This window comes from Lissotriton vulgaris, chromosome 11 (assembly GCF_964263255.1).
Source record: "Lissotriton vulgaris chromosome 11, aLisVul1.2, whole genome shotgun sequence".
NCBI lineage: Eukaryota > Metazoa > Chordata > Amphibia > Caudata > Salamandridae > Lissotriton > Lissotriton vulgaris.
The window spans coordinates 108,816,364-108,833,396 of record NC_141699.1 but is presented as its reverse complement, the minus strand read 5'-3'; the positions used below and the strand labels follow the sequence as shown (position 1 = coordinate 108,833,396).

Here is a 17,033-nt window from a genome sequence, read left to right as displayed (position 1 = left end):
ACTGGGGTGGCGTAGTGGGCAAAAGAACGATGGATTTAATCCAGAACTTTTGACTGGGGAAGAATGTTTGCATTGTAAGTATCTTCTATCATTTGTTTGCTGTAACATCTCTTTCAACCTAGTGCTCTCTGCTGTACACACTTACAACCGCTGGGTACTTACTGGTAGGTTGAGGGGGCAAGGGACGAGACGCCCAGAAAAGCGAGAGGCAAAGGTAGGAAGGAGTCCACAGGGATATGGATGAGATTAGAGGAGAGGTGGAAGGAGGATGCGAAGGAGAGGTAAAGTGAGAGAAAGGGAGAAGGAGTAAAAAAGAAAGTAGGAAGTTCAATGGAGGAAGGAGAGTGAGACGAGAAATGATATAGGGTGAGAAGGAAACAAAAATGTCAGAAAAGTGTTCCATTCCTGAAAATAATGTTTCTACACAGAGACCTGTCCAGCGAGCAGTCAACGTAACAGGAGGATGTAAATTAAACCAACGAATGTAGCATAACCAACGGAATAACCTTCTTCATTACCTGCTAGAAATGCCATATGTGCGTAAAACAGTTGCCACAGAGGGCCCCGTGGCGCCCTTACTCTGCACCGCCCCCGTGCCCTATTATCCAAAGTAACGGGCGTCAGCGCCATCATCTGGCCCAACCCACCGACCCAGAGACAAGCTGTCACTTGTCTGACATGAGGTTAACTAAAGCCCATCACGCTCCAAACTGGGAAGCAACCTCCGACCGTGGGAGGTTCTGACGAAGGCACGCAGGGTCCACAGCCAATAAGCACACCGGACTTCTGTACCTCACACTATGATTGGCTAGGGTGCAATCAACGCTCCAATCTAGCACTACCCCTTTCAGACGACGGTCGAAATATGTTAAACCGTGGGATTGGTTGTCATGCAACCCGGAAGTGTTAACACTTATTTACAAATGGCATCTGTTCAAAGATCAACGATGGACGCTGGACAATAAGCAGTATTCACAAACGGTCCGTGTAAGTAGCGGACAGGTGGTCAACTTAAATGAAAAGATGGTCTGGGATGTGGTGTCTTTAATTCCATAATTTGGCGACTTTGCCCCTAGATCTTCTTGTCTTTGTCTCTATTCCTGTGGAGGGTTCTTACACTCGTCATTGTTTTTCCTAACTCTTATGGAGTTTCTGCTCATTCTATTACTAGGCACGCGGGGGAAGTGTTTTGCCCAGAATCCAAGGTGGCCGATTGTAGTGGGGGGGGGGGGGGCAATAATAACACCGCCAGAAGATATTAAACGATTATGTTTATTAGGGATAAAGGAAATAAACAACACATTTAATAAAGCACAAGATACATGTTCAACACCGATGTTTCCGCTAGCCCAGAACCTGGTTTGTTGAGCATTACATTGGGCTGCTCCAGCCATTATGCCTTTACTGCTTACGCTGTAACTTCCCTGGGACAGCTCTAAATGACTTGCATATTTGTAGTGTGTGCAATCTGTGACTGGTTTGAGGGAGGAGGGCTGACCACGTTATTGCGGACCCTGACCTAACTGCCGGTATCATTGTTAGAGTACACCCAACGGACGGTGCAGCTAACAGCCAAAGTAGGCTCTCCTGCAGCCTAACATTATCCACCAACCACCGCCTGGTGTAGCACTGCCAGGTACCATCACTTCCAATCCCACTTCACCCTGCTGTGAACAATGGGGTTTGGGGGATGTCTTTGAAGCCTCTTTTCACTAATCATGGCGCAATTAGCCTCCTGTAAACTTTTTGCTGCCGCACTGCCACACACAGATCTTTGCACTCTCCTGTGGGTGTCCACGAACGCGCCAGCCACTGTCTCTTCTACACCACCGGACTTTTGACGTTTCGCCCCCGTGTGCGAATGACTCCTGCTAGTGTAGTGATGGCGCCGATCTATTATTTCTGGGTGCCGCGCCCTGTAGTGCCTGGCGTCGCAGCTCCCCCTGCCCACCAGATGTGAGGGAACGCCCAATGGATCCTGGCAGGTCACACTACATTCGCCTTATCTTAAATCCTCCTTTTGGGCACCTTCGTTCCCCCCGTAACCTTGTAATTAGACCCTCTGCTTCCTCTTCCTTAAGCTGCTGAAATGTCTGAGTACTTGAACATTTTCTTAATGGTTCAGAAATTACTTATTGAGTGTTCAGTGTTTTCAATGAGTTCAGTCTAATTGAAGGCTCATTGATATTTCGTGGGCTCGGTGTTGTCTTGCTTAGAACTAATACTTATTGATACTATTCACAGATTAAAGTGCGTAAAGTCAACAAAGTTTTAACGCAAAATGATGATGCTTTGATAATTTACTGATGTTTCATTGTGGGAGAAGTAATGTCCCATTGAGGGCTCGCCGTCATGTCATTCAGGGTTTCAGGGATGTCTCACTGGGGACTATAATTCCTTATTTCTGGTTGGGTTATCTTCTTTCAAAAACACTGGTGGCTCCTTTAGGAATCAGTAATGTCTCGTTGAGGCTTATTGTTGTCACATTGAACATTTTTAAGAACCTCAATGATAGCTCTTTTCTTTCTGGTATATCTGTACATAGATCACTGCCTAGGGGTGATTGGCTATTTCGAGATAATACGTGAACTCCTTACAACATATGGTCTCTGCAGACATTCATTGCCACCCTCCCACAACCTTCAGCCCTCCCCCTCTCCTTTACCTGTTGGCTGAATGCACCAGTGCAGCCTTGATGGGGAGAAAGGACACGTAGGAGGTGTGAGGCAGTAGAGGAGGACGTGTGCACGCTTAGTTAAGCGAAAATTATAATAAGCCAAGCGAGGCTTTCGCTGAGCCAGATCAATCCGTCTAGGGACTAGAAGTGTATCTACAGGGAAGGTGAGGAAAGAGGGATTTGTTAGCCCATAAACCAGCATCTAAACATAAAGGCTTGGTTCTTAGGGGAATCAATTACATCTTTTAGATGTCCACTTTGTCAGGGTGCAAGTTTTTGTTAGATTTTGCAGGGAGTTCAAGTTTGCAGTGAAAGCATACTGGCACTCAATTAAGTACAGTGACCTATACTTACCTATATATGCTTGCCATTGTCGTATTTCACTTATCAATAGTTTTGCTACATCATGTACCAGTTTAGATAATACTTGTTATGTTTAAAGCCTCCTATCAATAAAGTGTTAATATGTCTCTAACCCCAAGTCGACATCTCAAGCAAAGGAACATACTGGAATGCCTATTGTGGGAGACCTGTCGGGAGGCAGCATTGGTTAAAAATTAGTGTTCGACTCCTTTTAAAACCTTTACATCGCGTAGACTAAATTTTAACTTTTGTAACAATTTTCTTTAGCAAAATGTACTCTACAATGCACGGCATTTCTTGCCATTTTGCAAAGTTTTCTTGAGTTGTGGGGAGGGAGGTGGGGTTGACCCAACCATCAGGACAGACTGGGGTTCACTCTGTCTGTGCAATATGGGAACAGGTGACTACGTGTTGCCACTTTTAACATTTCACAGCCGGCACTGATGCCAACAAGAATGTGAAAAGTTTATATAACTAAGGCAAGAAACAAAAAATAAAAAAAGAAATACTCCCAAATGGGCCAATCAGGCCTGGTCTGGTGCTTCATCTTACCAATTGAACGCCTGTCCACTCAATTTGTTTAAGCTTTACCCTGATTGAATGCACTTAATTTGCATCAACCTGCCCCCCTGACGCCCGTGTTTGTTTTATCTTCTGCTTCCCCTCGAACAACTTCTCTCTTCTCCTTTGTCACTTTTTCCATCCAAGCTTTCCCCCCTCCTCTTTCGTCCATGAAATCCATCATATATCCATGAACATGTTTAGAATCTACTGTCTCCTCTAAACTTGTAACTCTTACATCACCTTCTTCTCTATTTTAACAGAATTGCTGAATGTTTTATGTTGTCTATTGCTCTGTAAGAACGCAATAAAGAAAATAAAAATAATTTGTTATTAATAAAAAAATCTAGATATCTGTTTGCATTTATGTATAGCAATCTTAGTTGGGCTGCAGATAAGTGTTCTATGTCAATAGCTGTTGGGGGATGAGTCAGGAGTTTGTACCTTTTATGGGGACATTTCATATTTGAATCTCTATCACCAGAAACGCTGCTGTTTCCACGCACCTTGGACCTTCAAAGCAAAGTCTTTGCTGTTTGCTGCCTTGCCCTCCCGCCTCCCGCCTCGCGCTGCCCGTCTCCACCACCACCTGGGAGAACGAGGTGACCGAGAGGAGCGCGGTCGAGGGAACTCCAATTCCCAGGAGGCCTAGCGGCGCACGCCGCGTCATCAGCGTCGCCAGCGCGCCAGGAGGCGCACAAATAGCGCATCACCCCGGTCGAGGGGGGGAATCTCTATCACCAGAAACGCTGCTGTTTCCACGCACCTTGGACCTACAAAGCAAAGTCTTTGCTGTTTGCTGCCTTGCCCTCCCGCCTCCCGCCTCGCGCTGCCCGTCTCCACCACCACCTGGGAGAACGAGGTGACCGAGAGGAGCGCGGTCGAGGGAACTCCAATTCCCAGGAGGCCTAGCGGCGCACGCCGCGTCATCAGCGTCGCCAGCGCGCCAGGAGGCGCACAAATAGCGCATCACCCCCGTCTCGCGGGACGCGAGCGGGACGCCGGGCGAAGCCCGGGCCAAGGGCGGGCCCGTTTTAGCCCGTTCGAGACCGAAAGAGACTGGACTGGACCTACCCTCTTACTTCCACCTTCTAAAAACTGTCTAGTGGCAAGGTAAAGCAATTGTACATTTACTGTGTGGCTGGCCTATTGTTAGTTAATTAGTGTAAGGGCCGTGTTGTTGTAAAACGTCGGTTGTTCACTATGTCTAAACAAAAAACGCCTGTCACTCCGGCTAATACCATGCATAACTACTTAGTTCAGGTAGTGACTAAGATTAATAATAATCGGAGGACCTCCCTGGGTATGGGGGACTCGCCGCCTTGTGCCCAAATTCACCAACCAGGGGTATCCCAGCCTATAACTGATGATCTCATTGTCTCTGACCATAGTGAAGTCTTAATTGAGCACCTAGAATCGAATGGTTCATTGACTTCTATGGACCATCAATCTGATCCCTTTGCAGACCTTATCAACTTAGATGATCAAGATAAATCTGTGACAATTGAGGAGGAAGTCATAGAATCTAACACCATCCTAACACCTGTCCCCGCTCTAAGAGCTAAAAAAGGGATTACTAAGGCGCCAGCCAGAAGAGGTGGCTTACGTTCATCTAAAAACAAACCTGCAACCCCACCCAGACGAGCAAAAAGAAAGAAAGAGGATGAGATAAGGGAGGAGGTTTACGAAAATGAAGAAGGGGAGGACGCACTTCTAATTAAGCTAATGGGCACATTAGAGTCCAAACTGTTAGGCTTAATGAAACCCCTCATATCAAAGGTTGACCAATTAGTTACCAAGGTCAACAAGTTAGAGTCTCTCCTAAAAAAAACCAACGAGGGGGTGGGTGAATTACCAAACCTAGTTGCTCTAAAAATTGACCAAATGGAGACTGTGGGGAAATTGTCATCAGGGGCGATTATGAATGCTGGTTTACAAGCCTCTTCAGACCAGGTTCTACACGCTAGTCTTAGGAATGACACTGCATTTGATATGAATCCACCCTCTGAGGCAGCGCAACTAATGGGAAATGGCAGTATTGAGACATCAAATCCAGAATTTGCCCCAGTTGAATTGATTGTCGAAGCCTCGCCCCTCATTTTAGTACTAGCTAACACACCCCTGCTGAAAACTGGTCAGATTGAGTCACCTGATTCCTTAAGAAACAAGGCCCTACAGTGGTTGAGTAGTAACATGCATATATCCCCCTGGGGCAAGGAAAAATTAGCAGACGATCTGCTCACAGCAAGAAGAGTCAGGTGGATAGGTACTAAACCAAAGAAATTCCAAGGGGATTGCGTGGTTCTGAATTTTAAGGGCCCAGATGTCCTGCCCGATGTCCTACGGAACATTCTTCCTCCACAGCGTAGGACAGCTGAAATAGTTCCACTGACACTGGATTTCTTCTACAGTAGAAGGGGTCTAGTAGCAAAACCCAGTATATTAAGAACTAAATGGACTGTAGTGGGAAATAGAAGGGCTAGATCCAATCCAGCTTGTGAGTGGGGGCTAACTTTGGATAACCAATATTCTGTGTTAACGGATCTGAATGAGTGTGATTGACTCACATATGTTTCTCCTGTTACCCTGAACTTGTGGTCGGATCAAGGCCGTGATAGGTCCCTGATGTTAGAAGAATCTCTTTCAGCCCCAGAGAAACCTTGCACCTCCGGCCCGGAAGAGCAAAATAGAGCCCAGGGGGAACAGGGAAAACCATTGGAAGAAGTTGAGCTGTTAACGGGATTGAACAAAAATGTAATGCTAGAAGTAGATCCTGCAGAATCATTAATCATCCCCGACACTGTCCAGACGTTCTTACAGCAGACTAAACCAAAATTGTCAATCATTTCATGGAACATAGCTGGAATAGCTAATAAGTTAAATATTCCCGATTGGGCTGATTTTATTAATCAGTACGATATCATCATGTTCCAAGAAACTTGGTCTACTGTACCAATCTTTAGACAAGGGTATTTAAATTTCTTTGTCCCGGCAATTAGTAATAGAGTGGGACGTCCCTCGGGGGGGCTGTTAATATGGGTACGCCAAACTCTGAACTGCTCGGTAAAGCAAAGGTCTATATCCTCTAACGATATTTTGGCTCTTGATTTTACCTGGCAAAATGGTCACCAACTAGCCCTGTTTAATTTGTATGCAAGGGGAGTAGCCAGGGGCAAACCATCAGAGACCTTATCGTGCCTTGAGATGAATATTGAACAGCTACCAGACCCCTCTTATATAATAATAGGCGGGGATTTTAATACCACCTTCGAGCCCTTGGGCGAGGAGGATAGAGTCCTGGCCGAAGACGAGGATACCAAGTGGGGTATACCCCAATTAGATATCCCTATAGTCAAGATTTGGAGTACGGTAGCAATACAACTTAAAAGCTTTTGTCTCTCAAGAGGACTCAGAGCAGCAAATGGCCGGACAGTGTCAGATTCTAGGGGGGAAAATACTTTCGATAATGGTAGATCGGCAAGCAGGATAGATTATATACTTCTAGATGTAAGGCTCTGGAATAAACTAGAAGATATGGAAGTGAAGGCCAAGATTGAAAGTGACCACAATCCACTGTGCCTGACTTTACATATTCTTCATGACATACTTGAGTACCCTAGAGAGGACCAGATGGTCACACAGGACCTAGTATGTTCTAATAACTCCCGTTACTTGAAGTGGAACATGCTCCTAGAAGATCTCGCCAAATTAGAGGCCCTAAAGGAAGTAGTAGTGGGTGAAGTCGCTAAGATTAAGTCTCATATTGGCCATTTCATATTTGCATTACATAAAAAGAGATTACGGCCTCACTCATTAAACTTTAATCTTGGAAAAATCATACCTTACTCAGTCTTTGGGGTGTCTTTCTTTAGGTAATAAGCAGTACTTCTTCACAGACAAACGGTGTGTGCACCAGGCCCTGAGAGATTTGCCTATAATGATGCGATTTTTGTTTAAATACTGGAGCCATGCTTCCTGTCCATCGATAGATGGAGCAATGGTCTGATTTTTACTTGCTTTTTCAAGCTTATTTTTTTATTCGTTGAGCACAAGGGGAACATTCAGATTTACAAAATGTCGCCATCAGTCAGTCTTGCAACTTTACCCTCTGCTGAGAGAACCAGGTTAACAATATTCCAAACTTCATTATAAGAAAATTCAGAAAATAAGTCCACACGGTGAAAGAGTGTGCAGAGGAATACAGTCAACATGTAGGTAGAAAAAAGAAAATAAGGAACAAGAACCCCATCATACATACTTTCCCTGCCCACATTCATTAAACCAGACTCCAAACCTCAGCAAGCGCCCCTCACAGTGCAGAACATCAGGAGCAACCCCTGTTAATTGCAAGGTTCCAAAGTAAACCCCACTTGTGTAGATCAGTATCTCCTCCCCAATGTCCCAACTTCAACTTGCCAGGGAATCTCACTGATGCCGTCACCCCCTTTGGTACCAGCGAATGAGGGTCTTCCATGAGTCCTATCTTCCTTGAGAGGGACACATAATAAGATCAGGAAAGAACACAAATCAGTCTTCGATCAGCTTCACTATGTTCTGCGCTGCTTCATTCATTGAGTCTTTTCCCTCTTGTCACTGAAACACTACTTGTTGTGGATTCTTTACTCTTTTCAGGAGAGATTCACAGAGTGTTCTTCCCTGGTCAAAATTCCATCTCATCTCGAAACCCCAGTGGTCCTTTGAGCACATCATTGATCTCCTCAGTAGTTGTTCCATCTGGGCGATGAACAGGTACCCACATACTCCCACCCATCCGAACTTAAAGCATTTCCTCTCTTCTCATATTGTCCAGGTGTTTAATCCTACCCTACAATCAGGACAGTTCCTGTATTGCACAGCCTTTAAACGTGTTAATCTTCTACATCATCATTTCGGATTTCTTCATTTGTCTCTGTAGTTACTGGACCTTGATCTTATTTTGTCCCTCTTCTATCTCCACACTACACTCCCCTTTCCAGACAGTGTTTCCAATTCCCCCACCAATGGATCAAAAGCAAATTCAATATTTTGCTTTTTGTAAGTATGTGATGTGTTGACTGAATGCAGGAGTGTCCGCCCAATCTGGAACCCAACATCACCTGGCACAGTTTCCAAGAAGGGATGAAGTACTTCGCAACCTGGATGAGCAACAGCTGCCTGAAGCTCTACTTGGAGAAAACAGAAGTACTCACCCTTGGCTCCACCCCCTCCGCATGGGACAACACCTGGTGGCCCCCTCCCCTCGGAAACCGACCAACCACCCCTACTGGCCACGCTCACAACCTCTGCATCATACTCTACTGTTCGCTCACCATGAACCGCCAGATCAATGCTGTATCATCCAAATGCTTCTACGAAAACGCGATCTACACTCAAATCAACAAAATACTCCGCCGCAAACTCCAGACTGTCCAGAACATTGCAGCCAGACTCATCCTCGACATTCCACGACATGACCACATCACCCAACACGTCCGCGATCTCGACTGGCTCCCAGTAGAAAAAAGAATAAACCTTGAACTGCTCACACACGCCTACAAAGCCCTCTACAACACCAGACCCCAATACCAAAACAAAAGAATCTCCTTCCACGCTCCCAAGAGAAACCTCAGATTTGCCGACCTAGCCTTGGCCACGGTCCCCCTCATCCACAGGGCTAGAGCGAGTGGCAGATCCTTCTCCTATATCGCGGGCAAGACCTGGAACGGACACCTCCTCTGCATCAGATGAAGCCCGACACAGCACCTATGTCTTGAGACTGTCACGGCTGAGTAGCACACTTCAAAAAGCCAGATTGATTAATATGCATTACTCCTGGCTCTCACCCCTCGTGGCTTAAAGACCTCCTCCTTACCACTTGTCCACCATGGCTGCTAACTTTACAGCCTTGAGGGGGAAGTGAGACCCAGCTGTAGCTGTTAGAAACCACTTGGTCTTGCCTCAATATATTGCATGTCCCAGTGTCAGCAACCAGTGTAGTAATGCAGCGAGGATCCAGGAGTAGCACAGTCTGTTGTCAGCTGCTGTGATGGTGCAGGATTTTGCAGGGCAGATCCTCACTCACTAGGGACCTCAGGAGCTCTTAAACTCCTCACCGGGTGAAAGAACAGGAGCTTGATCAGTCATCAATATCACAGCCATCTTCACCCTTTGCTGCCCTGTTTCTCTCGCCTACTCATAGTTGATTGTGCCAGAGCAGAGAGATATCCTAGTTTGAAGTGCTTAGATCATTCAACATGAATAAGAGCTTCAACATGCCTACATCATCCTGGCAGACACAAACTCATGCACATTATAGATTTGTCATATCTGGCAGTTCCAAGACCGGTAGTTGGGGAGAGGATTGAAACTTTCAGGGAGTCACCCAATAATCTTAGAGATTGCATTTGGTGGTACCATTTGAACTTTACTCTGCCAGGACCAATGAAATACTACTCAAAGGGACCTCTAAGGATTAACACGATTTGGCTGAAACTATTCCAGGTGCCTGTTTTTTTGTGGTCCGAATATGTTTAAGAATAAAGAAAGAGGAGAGATACATTATCAGGCGGGATCACAGACCCAACTGGACTGCTAGCAAATATCCTGCAGTTGAATGAATGGTCAATTGCCTCCATATTAATGATTCTCAGTCCACAAAGGTGAACTAAATCAGAAATCCGTCTCTTAAACAATGTAAGCTATTTTGTTGCAGCAGAGTAACCGAATATTGGTTCATATTTTGTTTTGTAGCTTCATAAAGAAAATGAAGAACTCTTTTTGGACCTTCGCATAATTTTTCTTTTATATTTTAATAATGGAGCTTAGCTGTTTTGAGCAATCTTTGATGAAATTAACTTCCTCATCCATATCTACAGTTGTCTCCTCAACTGGCGCAGAAAGGGGGTCACATTGCCTATCTTGCAGTTTTCCACGTTTTTTTATTTATACATTTGGCAATAAGGTAGATAGGCACTCCTGTACTGGGATTAAAATTTGCTACCGTTCTTTCTGTTGAGAGATTATATTGGATAATACAGAGGATCCACAGGTAAGTTGCTTCCTTTAAGAGTTTCTCCTTTCTAAAAGTACGAGAGAGAGTGTCCTTGTGGGTTGATCGGGCAAAGGTCACAGATTAGCTATAGGTTCTGAACATAGTTCTTGGATTCAGAATAAAGCTAGGTAGGACCTATGTCTGGAAGGAATTTTTCTTCTGCAAGATATACTGCAGCCACAGGACTTATTTGTCCACAAAGACCAGCAGTATGCTTATTTTAACTGTTCCTTGTGCCACACAGTAGGTCATTTTGGTTTGCATTGGTGGAAGCAATACGAGAGCCCACCTGTCTTCCATTTTGCTTTCACCAGCTCCTTGGTGCGTCACTAAGGTACTGCGGGCAGTAAAAGCGGCAGACAACAGCCTGGGCTAGAGGAGTGAGAATGATTATTTACGTTCACAATTTGATCTTCCTGTACCAGGACAGGATGATCTTAATGCTTAATATCCCATGTTACTATTCTTCTACAGGACTTTGAATCGGCAATCTATTATAAGACAACTTCCAGCACAATAACTAAATTCCTACGTTTTATCATCAGTACCAAGGTGGCAGTGTTCAGCACTTTCCAGAATAAATATCCTTGATACACATGGAATCTGCACTATGTTGTGCATATAAGTTAGGATCCTCCTGGTGATTGAACGGATATTAGCTTTACCTTTCACCACTCACATTGTATCCCTGTGACTGTTCAATTGCACAGGACTATGTGGCCTTGTAAACTGATGCAGTAAAAGGTCTGTCTTTCCTGTAGCTTTCAGAAAGTTGCATTGCAATAAAGTTCCTAACTAGGAACAGAGTTCAAAACTGTCATCCAGAGGATATAATGCATGAGATAAGTCAGTCATCTGGTTGAAACATAGCCTGGCTTTTTGGCAGAGCTATGTTGAAACATCTAACAATACTAGCTCAGTCAGTGAAAGCAGATTAAAGCAGAATACATTTTAAAGCACAATCTTTCAGAAACCTGATAGATTACAGCAAGTGCACAATGAACAGGAAGATGTGCAAAAAAGAATGAATTAACCGGGTCCTTGCAATGTGGACCTAATTGATTCCTCGCTCAAACTGAATCAGTAGCAACGGGCAACAAACTGTCATTTCCGCCCTTTCAGGTTGTATGACAATATATCAAGGCACAAATTATTAACTTACAAAAATTTTAACTCCAGAGTATCGACTATCACTATATCTTCAAGATAAGTATATATAAGTAAACGTAGATTTACTGTTTGTTACTTTTCATCTATATGTATATATACATATTTATTTTATCAAGGTAAGTAGATGCTGAGTTAAGAACAGTAAATCTACACTGCCTTTATTAACCAACCCTGGAAATATAGTGGTAGTTGATATTCTGAAGTCGATATTGTTGCACATCAATATATATATAAAAAACGAATTTCGTGCAGAACTTCTTGTGAAGGTCCCATGAGGTAAAAGTGTCACCAATTGATCTTGGAAAATTGTACCAGTCTTGGTTTGGTGGATTTTAGTGATCAGTAGAGAGTCCCGTACCTCTTTTTTTGTTTAATCAAGGCTTCTTTTTATGCAGGTGTCTTGGTCCAAGTACCAAGCACAACAAATTTTATTAGGCCATCCTGTCTTACATGAGCAGAGGGTTGTGTAGGACAGCCATCCTGTTGCTCCAGCTAAATATCCCAGAAAGATGAGTCTTATAGATTGGGGGCTATTCTCTTTCTCCCTAACTTGTTTCCTCTCACGTTCATTGAGATAATTCGGTTCTTTATCACTCACAATAGCGGCCATTCTACTCTAGATACCTCCAGTTTCCTAAAGCTATTTTATCTCGGCTCTCTATCTTCCTCTTATGATTCTGGTTGATTGATTCCCCCATATCTTCTTCATATCCACCAATATGTTGTATATATATTTGAAACATCTGTATTTTCCCCTCTTTAATATATGTTTTTAAATAATATTTTTATTTATATTTTATTTGGTTTTATGCACGTAAAAGGAAAGGGTACACAACCATCGACAGCCAGCATCTGGTCCACATTTACATGGTAATATTGAGTAAAGAAGGGCCTGAAAAACATAGTCACAGCTTGTATAGGATCCTTTACATTATCTGTCAGGGTACCAAATATCAGTTCTAAACATCCCAGACTACACCGGGCCTCCTCATCTGATGCACCTGGTCACACATCAGCACACTAAAAATTGTGCCTTCATGCTTCCGTGATAAGGAAATGCATGCCAGCCATTTCCTGGGTCTTGCATACCCTTCTCTCGAGGGTGGCACAGTGATCCATCCCTCTGAGTTAGTTGCTGGAGCACGGCGACATTGCATTTTGCAATTCGGCACCCATGCCCAATCAGTGTTTGAGCCCTACTGGGTCCCCTGATTCGTCTTGTATTCCCAGTAAGACGATCTTGGACGTGAGAATTTCTGGGATGCTACTTGCAGTCAACGGTGTTTGCTGCACATATTTCCAAAGTGGTTGGATGCAGGACCATTTGCATGTGATGTGCATAAATAACTCCTTCAGCTCTATTTCCCATAACCTTTTTGGAGATTAGTAGATTCTATGAAGAAATTTAAACTGGATCAGGCAGAGTCTAGATGACATTTCCAAGCATTGCCACGCCATTTTAGCCTTCATCGACACCACATCATCTGGGAGCTCAAGTCCGCCCTCTACTGTTTATGCAGATGGGAATTGGGTGGAGACCTTTTATTACCACTGAGCGATATGTTTGTGATATGCTGCCTCTGCCCAAAATCCCATCATTAATTTTAATTTGAAAGAATTGAATTCCGACAGGACGAACATTGGTGGTCGGTACTTATCCAAGTTTAGTATATGCTTGTGTCCAAATTTTATTTGACTTTTGGGGCAACTACTATATTTTTGTGAAATTATGGTATAATTTGTCCCTACTGATACTATTGTCTACATGTGATGTGTATAACATGTTTTTTACGCTTATTTTTGTTGATTTAAACTATTCATTCTTTTCTTGTGTACAGTGCTCTAATGCCTATTCTGACCTTTTACACCCTATATAAAACCTCAAATAGAGTAGATCAATGGTTCCTTCAGAGCACCAATAAGAATATACTTTATGGTGCAGCAACGCCTAAAATAGAGATGCCTTGTACACCCCCCAGTTCCAAGACACACCTCTGCAATGTGAGTTAGGTATCAACATTGTTTCTTGAATGAACTAAAGACAAACCATTTTCACATGAGAACCTTTCAGCTCATCCGTTTTAATAATCGTATGATCTCTATGAAGAGAAGGCCATATATGCGAGAATTTAATGTATAATAAATAGGTGTTTTTTCCCCTGGTGTGTATTGTCATGTATCCCGCCAAACACATGTATCTTTTTGTACACATTTTTTCTTCATTTGAATTTGTGTGTGGGCCTGTGCCCGAAAGCACAGGAAAAATTAATTCACACATTATGGGATTTCTCAAAATTAGTACAAGTTTGACTTTTGTTCTGTAAGCCTCCTTCCCCTGTGCCATCTTCTACCTTGACTCTATAGGTAAGTGGTTATGCAATAAGCTGGAACCCTTTGGTGTCCACTCACCAAGGGGCTGATATCCCTCCAAGTTTTGTAAGTGAGAGCCATAATGGAGGACATTTTAGAAGCAACAGATTGGTCATCTGTGTCAAACGTCCTGTTGTACATTTATTGAAGACATTCTTGTGGTTCTTTTGTAAGCCTATTGATTGTGCTGCTAATTATTTGGTGAATGTGGCACACACACACATAATATGATCCAGTTGCTATGATAGAATCCATATTGAACTAACGTATCTAGAAATGTAGTTAATATCTAATGAGTTAAAACAGTTCTCTTAAAGATACCAAACTATTATCTCTCCACTGTATCTAACTCGTCATAATCTGTTTATATGGCTTGGTTAAGAACAACATTAAACAAGTCCCAATTAAAAATGCATATATATATATATATATATATATATATATATATATATATATATGGAGGAGCTTTGGGTCAGTCCTCTTTATCCAGTGGCCTGTTAAGTAATCCACATTTTGCTTCTGTCCACCGCAGCGTACAACCTGGGGCAGTGGTCTCCCCTCTTAATCCATTGGTTCTCTTGCACAGTGAGTGGGGATAATCTGATACATTGTGCACATCTGCCTAAAAAGATGTCCACTTCAGTGCCAGGACTGGTAGGACAATAGTTTACTTGTAAATGTTTTTTGACATTCTTTATCTGTTAACAATTTTTTAGTCGTCAGTAAGTGTTTAAACTGTATTTTATTGTTACATTATTTAAAAAAACAATAATATATTTTGTTTGCACTAAGATAAATCAAATTTTCCCGTGATGTGCATTAAAACTGAAAATGGTTTCTATACCTGCCTGCTAGAAAAACCCATGCTGTTGTATTCAAATTATAAGCGTGTGTGAACTTTTTTTATTGAAATGTGTTTATTGCAATAATAAGACCATCATATTTTGTCAGTGGCATGTCGTCCTTATTATTTTTATGCCATAAGCTTTCAGTGAGCGATAAAAGAAAAATAGCAATCGCTCCAACTTCGCAGGGCACACCCATTGGCTTTCTTAGTTTTTAATTCGAATTCCAAAAACAAAATGGGGCTGAGGTTTTGGAGAGTGACAATTGTGAAAAATGTAATGTTTTCTTTTTCATAAACGAGAAACCTGGTTCTGATGGCTTTCATGATTGAGAATCTTTGGAGAATAGTCTCTGGTTGAGGACACAGCAAAAAATAAATAGTGGTGGATCCTAAGTCAAAAAAACACGAAAGCCCCTTTCATTGCATTGGTCACCCTGCCCTATAGCTCTGTGCTCTCAGAAACCATTGTGCAAAATTGGAGAAGAGCTATGGCTTCACTGCAACCCCACTTCATTCTCCTGCCAGCTTCAGATTGGGACAGAATGTGTTTCTGGGAATAGGTCACGAACTCTTTGGCCGTGGGCAGTGGTTTTAAACGTTTACTTTTTGACTGAACAACTCTCTATGTTTTCTTGTTTTTATTCACACAGGCCGAATGTCCTACCTTCTGTCATTTGAGAGCAACTAGAACGAGCAACATGAGAACTAACAAAGTTTACAAGCTGGTCATCCACAAGAAGGGCTTTGGGGGCAGTGGTAGGTACTGGCAGCACATATTTTTGTTAAATGTTCTCTTCAGAGATAACCATCTTGGTGCTGCTTCTTTGGTTGGATGGAATTGGGAGCTGGCTATAAGAAACACCAATAAACGTATAACTATTTCCTAATATGATGTTCCTAACACACAGATATAACATGCCCATACCTCAGGTCCAAATGCCACAAATGTAGTGGGACGAGTTCTAGATATATTTTCTCAAGTCCAGTGCAAACTTTAGCATAAGTGTCTGTTCGGGATATGCACATATTCTGCCTATGAATTGTTGAATAAAGTCTTCTCTTTTCTGGAGTTTACTAACTGCGTTGTTTTTCTTACCTCTTGAGTGGAAACTCAAGGTTTGTTGGACACAGTACTTAAAATGCTCTGCCATCTCAGGAGAAGACTTTACATCAAGGGGTTGTGGGAAGAAGGGCATAGTTTGTGACTGGCGACTTTATTGACATTATGAACGTCAAGTATGGCCTTTGTACCCCAACTATACAGATAAAGTGGAAATCTTGGTACATTTTGCGTTGTCACTTCCCTCTTTCGCTATGTATATACTTTCTCTTGTTTTAAACGGAAACATTATTAAACAAGCACCAGATGAAGATGAATCATCTAAAAAATAGGACCATGTATTATTTTGTATTCCATACATATATACTTTACAATGCCACCCAATCAAAATACCTTTCCTTCAACATTTGTCAGTACTTTAGAAGGTTCAGTCCTCTAAGAACTGTAGTAAGTCAGTATATGGCTACTGCAGTGAATATTTGGTGACTGTTCATACTGCTTGTCCATAAGTGCTGTCTGTTTTTCTTTTTCAGATGACGAGCTGGTGGTGAACCCCAAGGTGTTTCAGCACATAAAGCTGGGTGACCTAGTAGAGATTGCTCATCCAAACGACGAGTATAGGTGAGTATCTCTCCACTGCTGCTTTTGGATGCTTTGCAGGTAGCTGTCAAGGTTTGAAAGACTGGACACATGCTTCTTTACTGTCTGAGTGACAGAGAGTAGAATAATGGATAAAGGATGGAGGTAATAATGCAAATGATGGTTTTCAATACTTGCTTCCAAAGGGTGAGCTTTTTGTGTCCATCCTCTCTCATGCAGTGTCTTGAATTAGTTCATTCTTTCAGCCCATTAAATATTGGGTCTAAATCTTTGCAAAAGAGCCTGGTCGCAGTTAGAGTTTTTTTTATTAATCTTAAATGTACATTTTCAATTTTTGTGTAATGACTTGCACTGC

General features: G+C 42.7%; 1 protein-coding gene and 1 long non-coding RNA gene across 8 annotated transcripts in view; one reads left to right on the top strand and one right to left on the bottom strand.

Annotated features, from left to right (window-relative positions):
* Positions 1-636, bottom strand: part of LOC147679064 (uncharacterized) — a 137,735-nt gene extending 137,099 nt beyond the window's left edge. Inside the window, exon 1 of the long non-coding RNA XR_015300992.1 lies at positions 519-636. This is a non-coding gene — a long non-coding RNA (uncharacterized LOC147679064). The remainder of the gene's footprint in view (positions 1-518) is intronic.
* Positions 637-876: 240 nt separating this feature from the next.
* Positions 877-17,033, top strand: part of DEPDC5 (DEP domain containing 5, GATOR1 subcomplex subunit) — a 592,834-nt gene continuing 576,677 nt past the window's right edge. For 3 of the 7 annotated variants that reach the window (XM_086942810.1, XM_086942811.1, XM_086942809.1), the window contains exons 1-3: positions 916-987; positions 15,669-15,774; positions 16,612-16,699. In XM_086942810.1, coding sequence (XP_086798936.1) covers positions 15,717-15,774; positions 16,612-16,699 — 146 coding nt within the window. In that variant the 5' untranslated portion in view covers positions 916-987; positions 15,669-15,716. Of the gene's footprint in view, positions 988-13,701; positions 13,803-15,668; positions 15,775-16,611; positions 16,700-17,033 lie in introns of those variants that run through there. The other 4 variants (XM_086942808.1, XM_086942807.1, XM_086942813.1 and 1 more) reach the window with 3 other exon arrangements.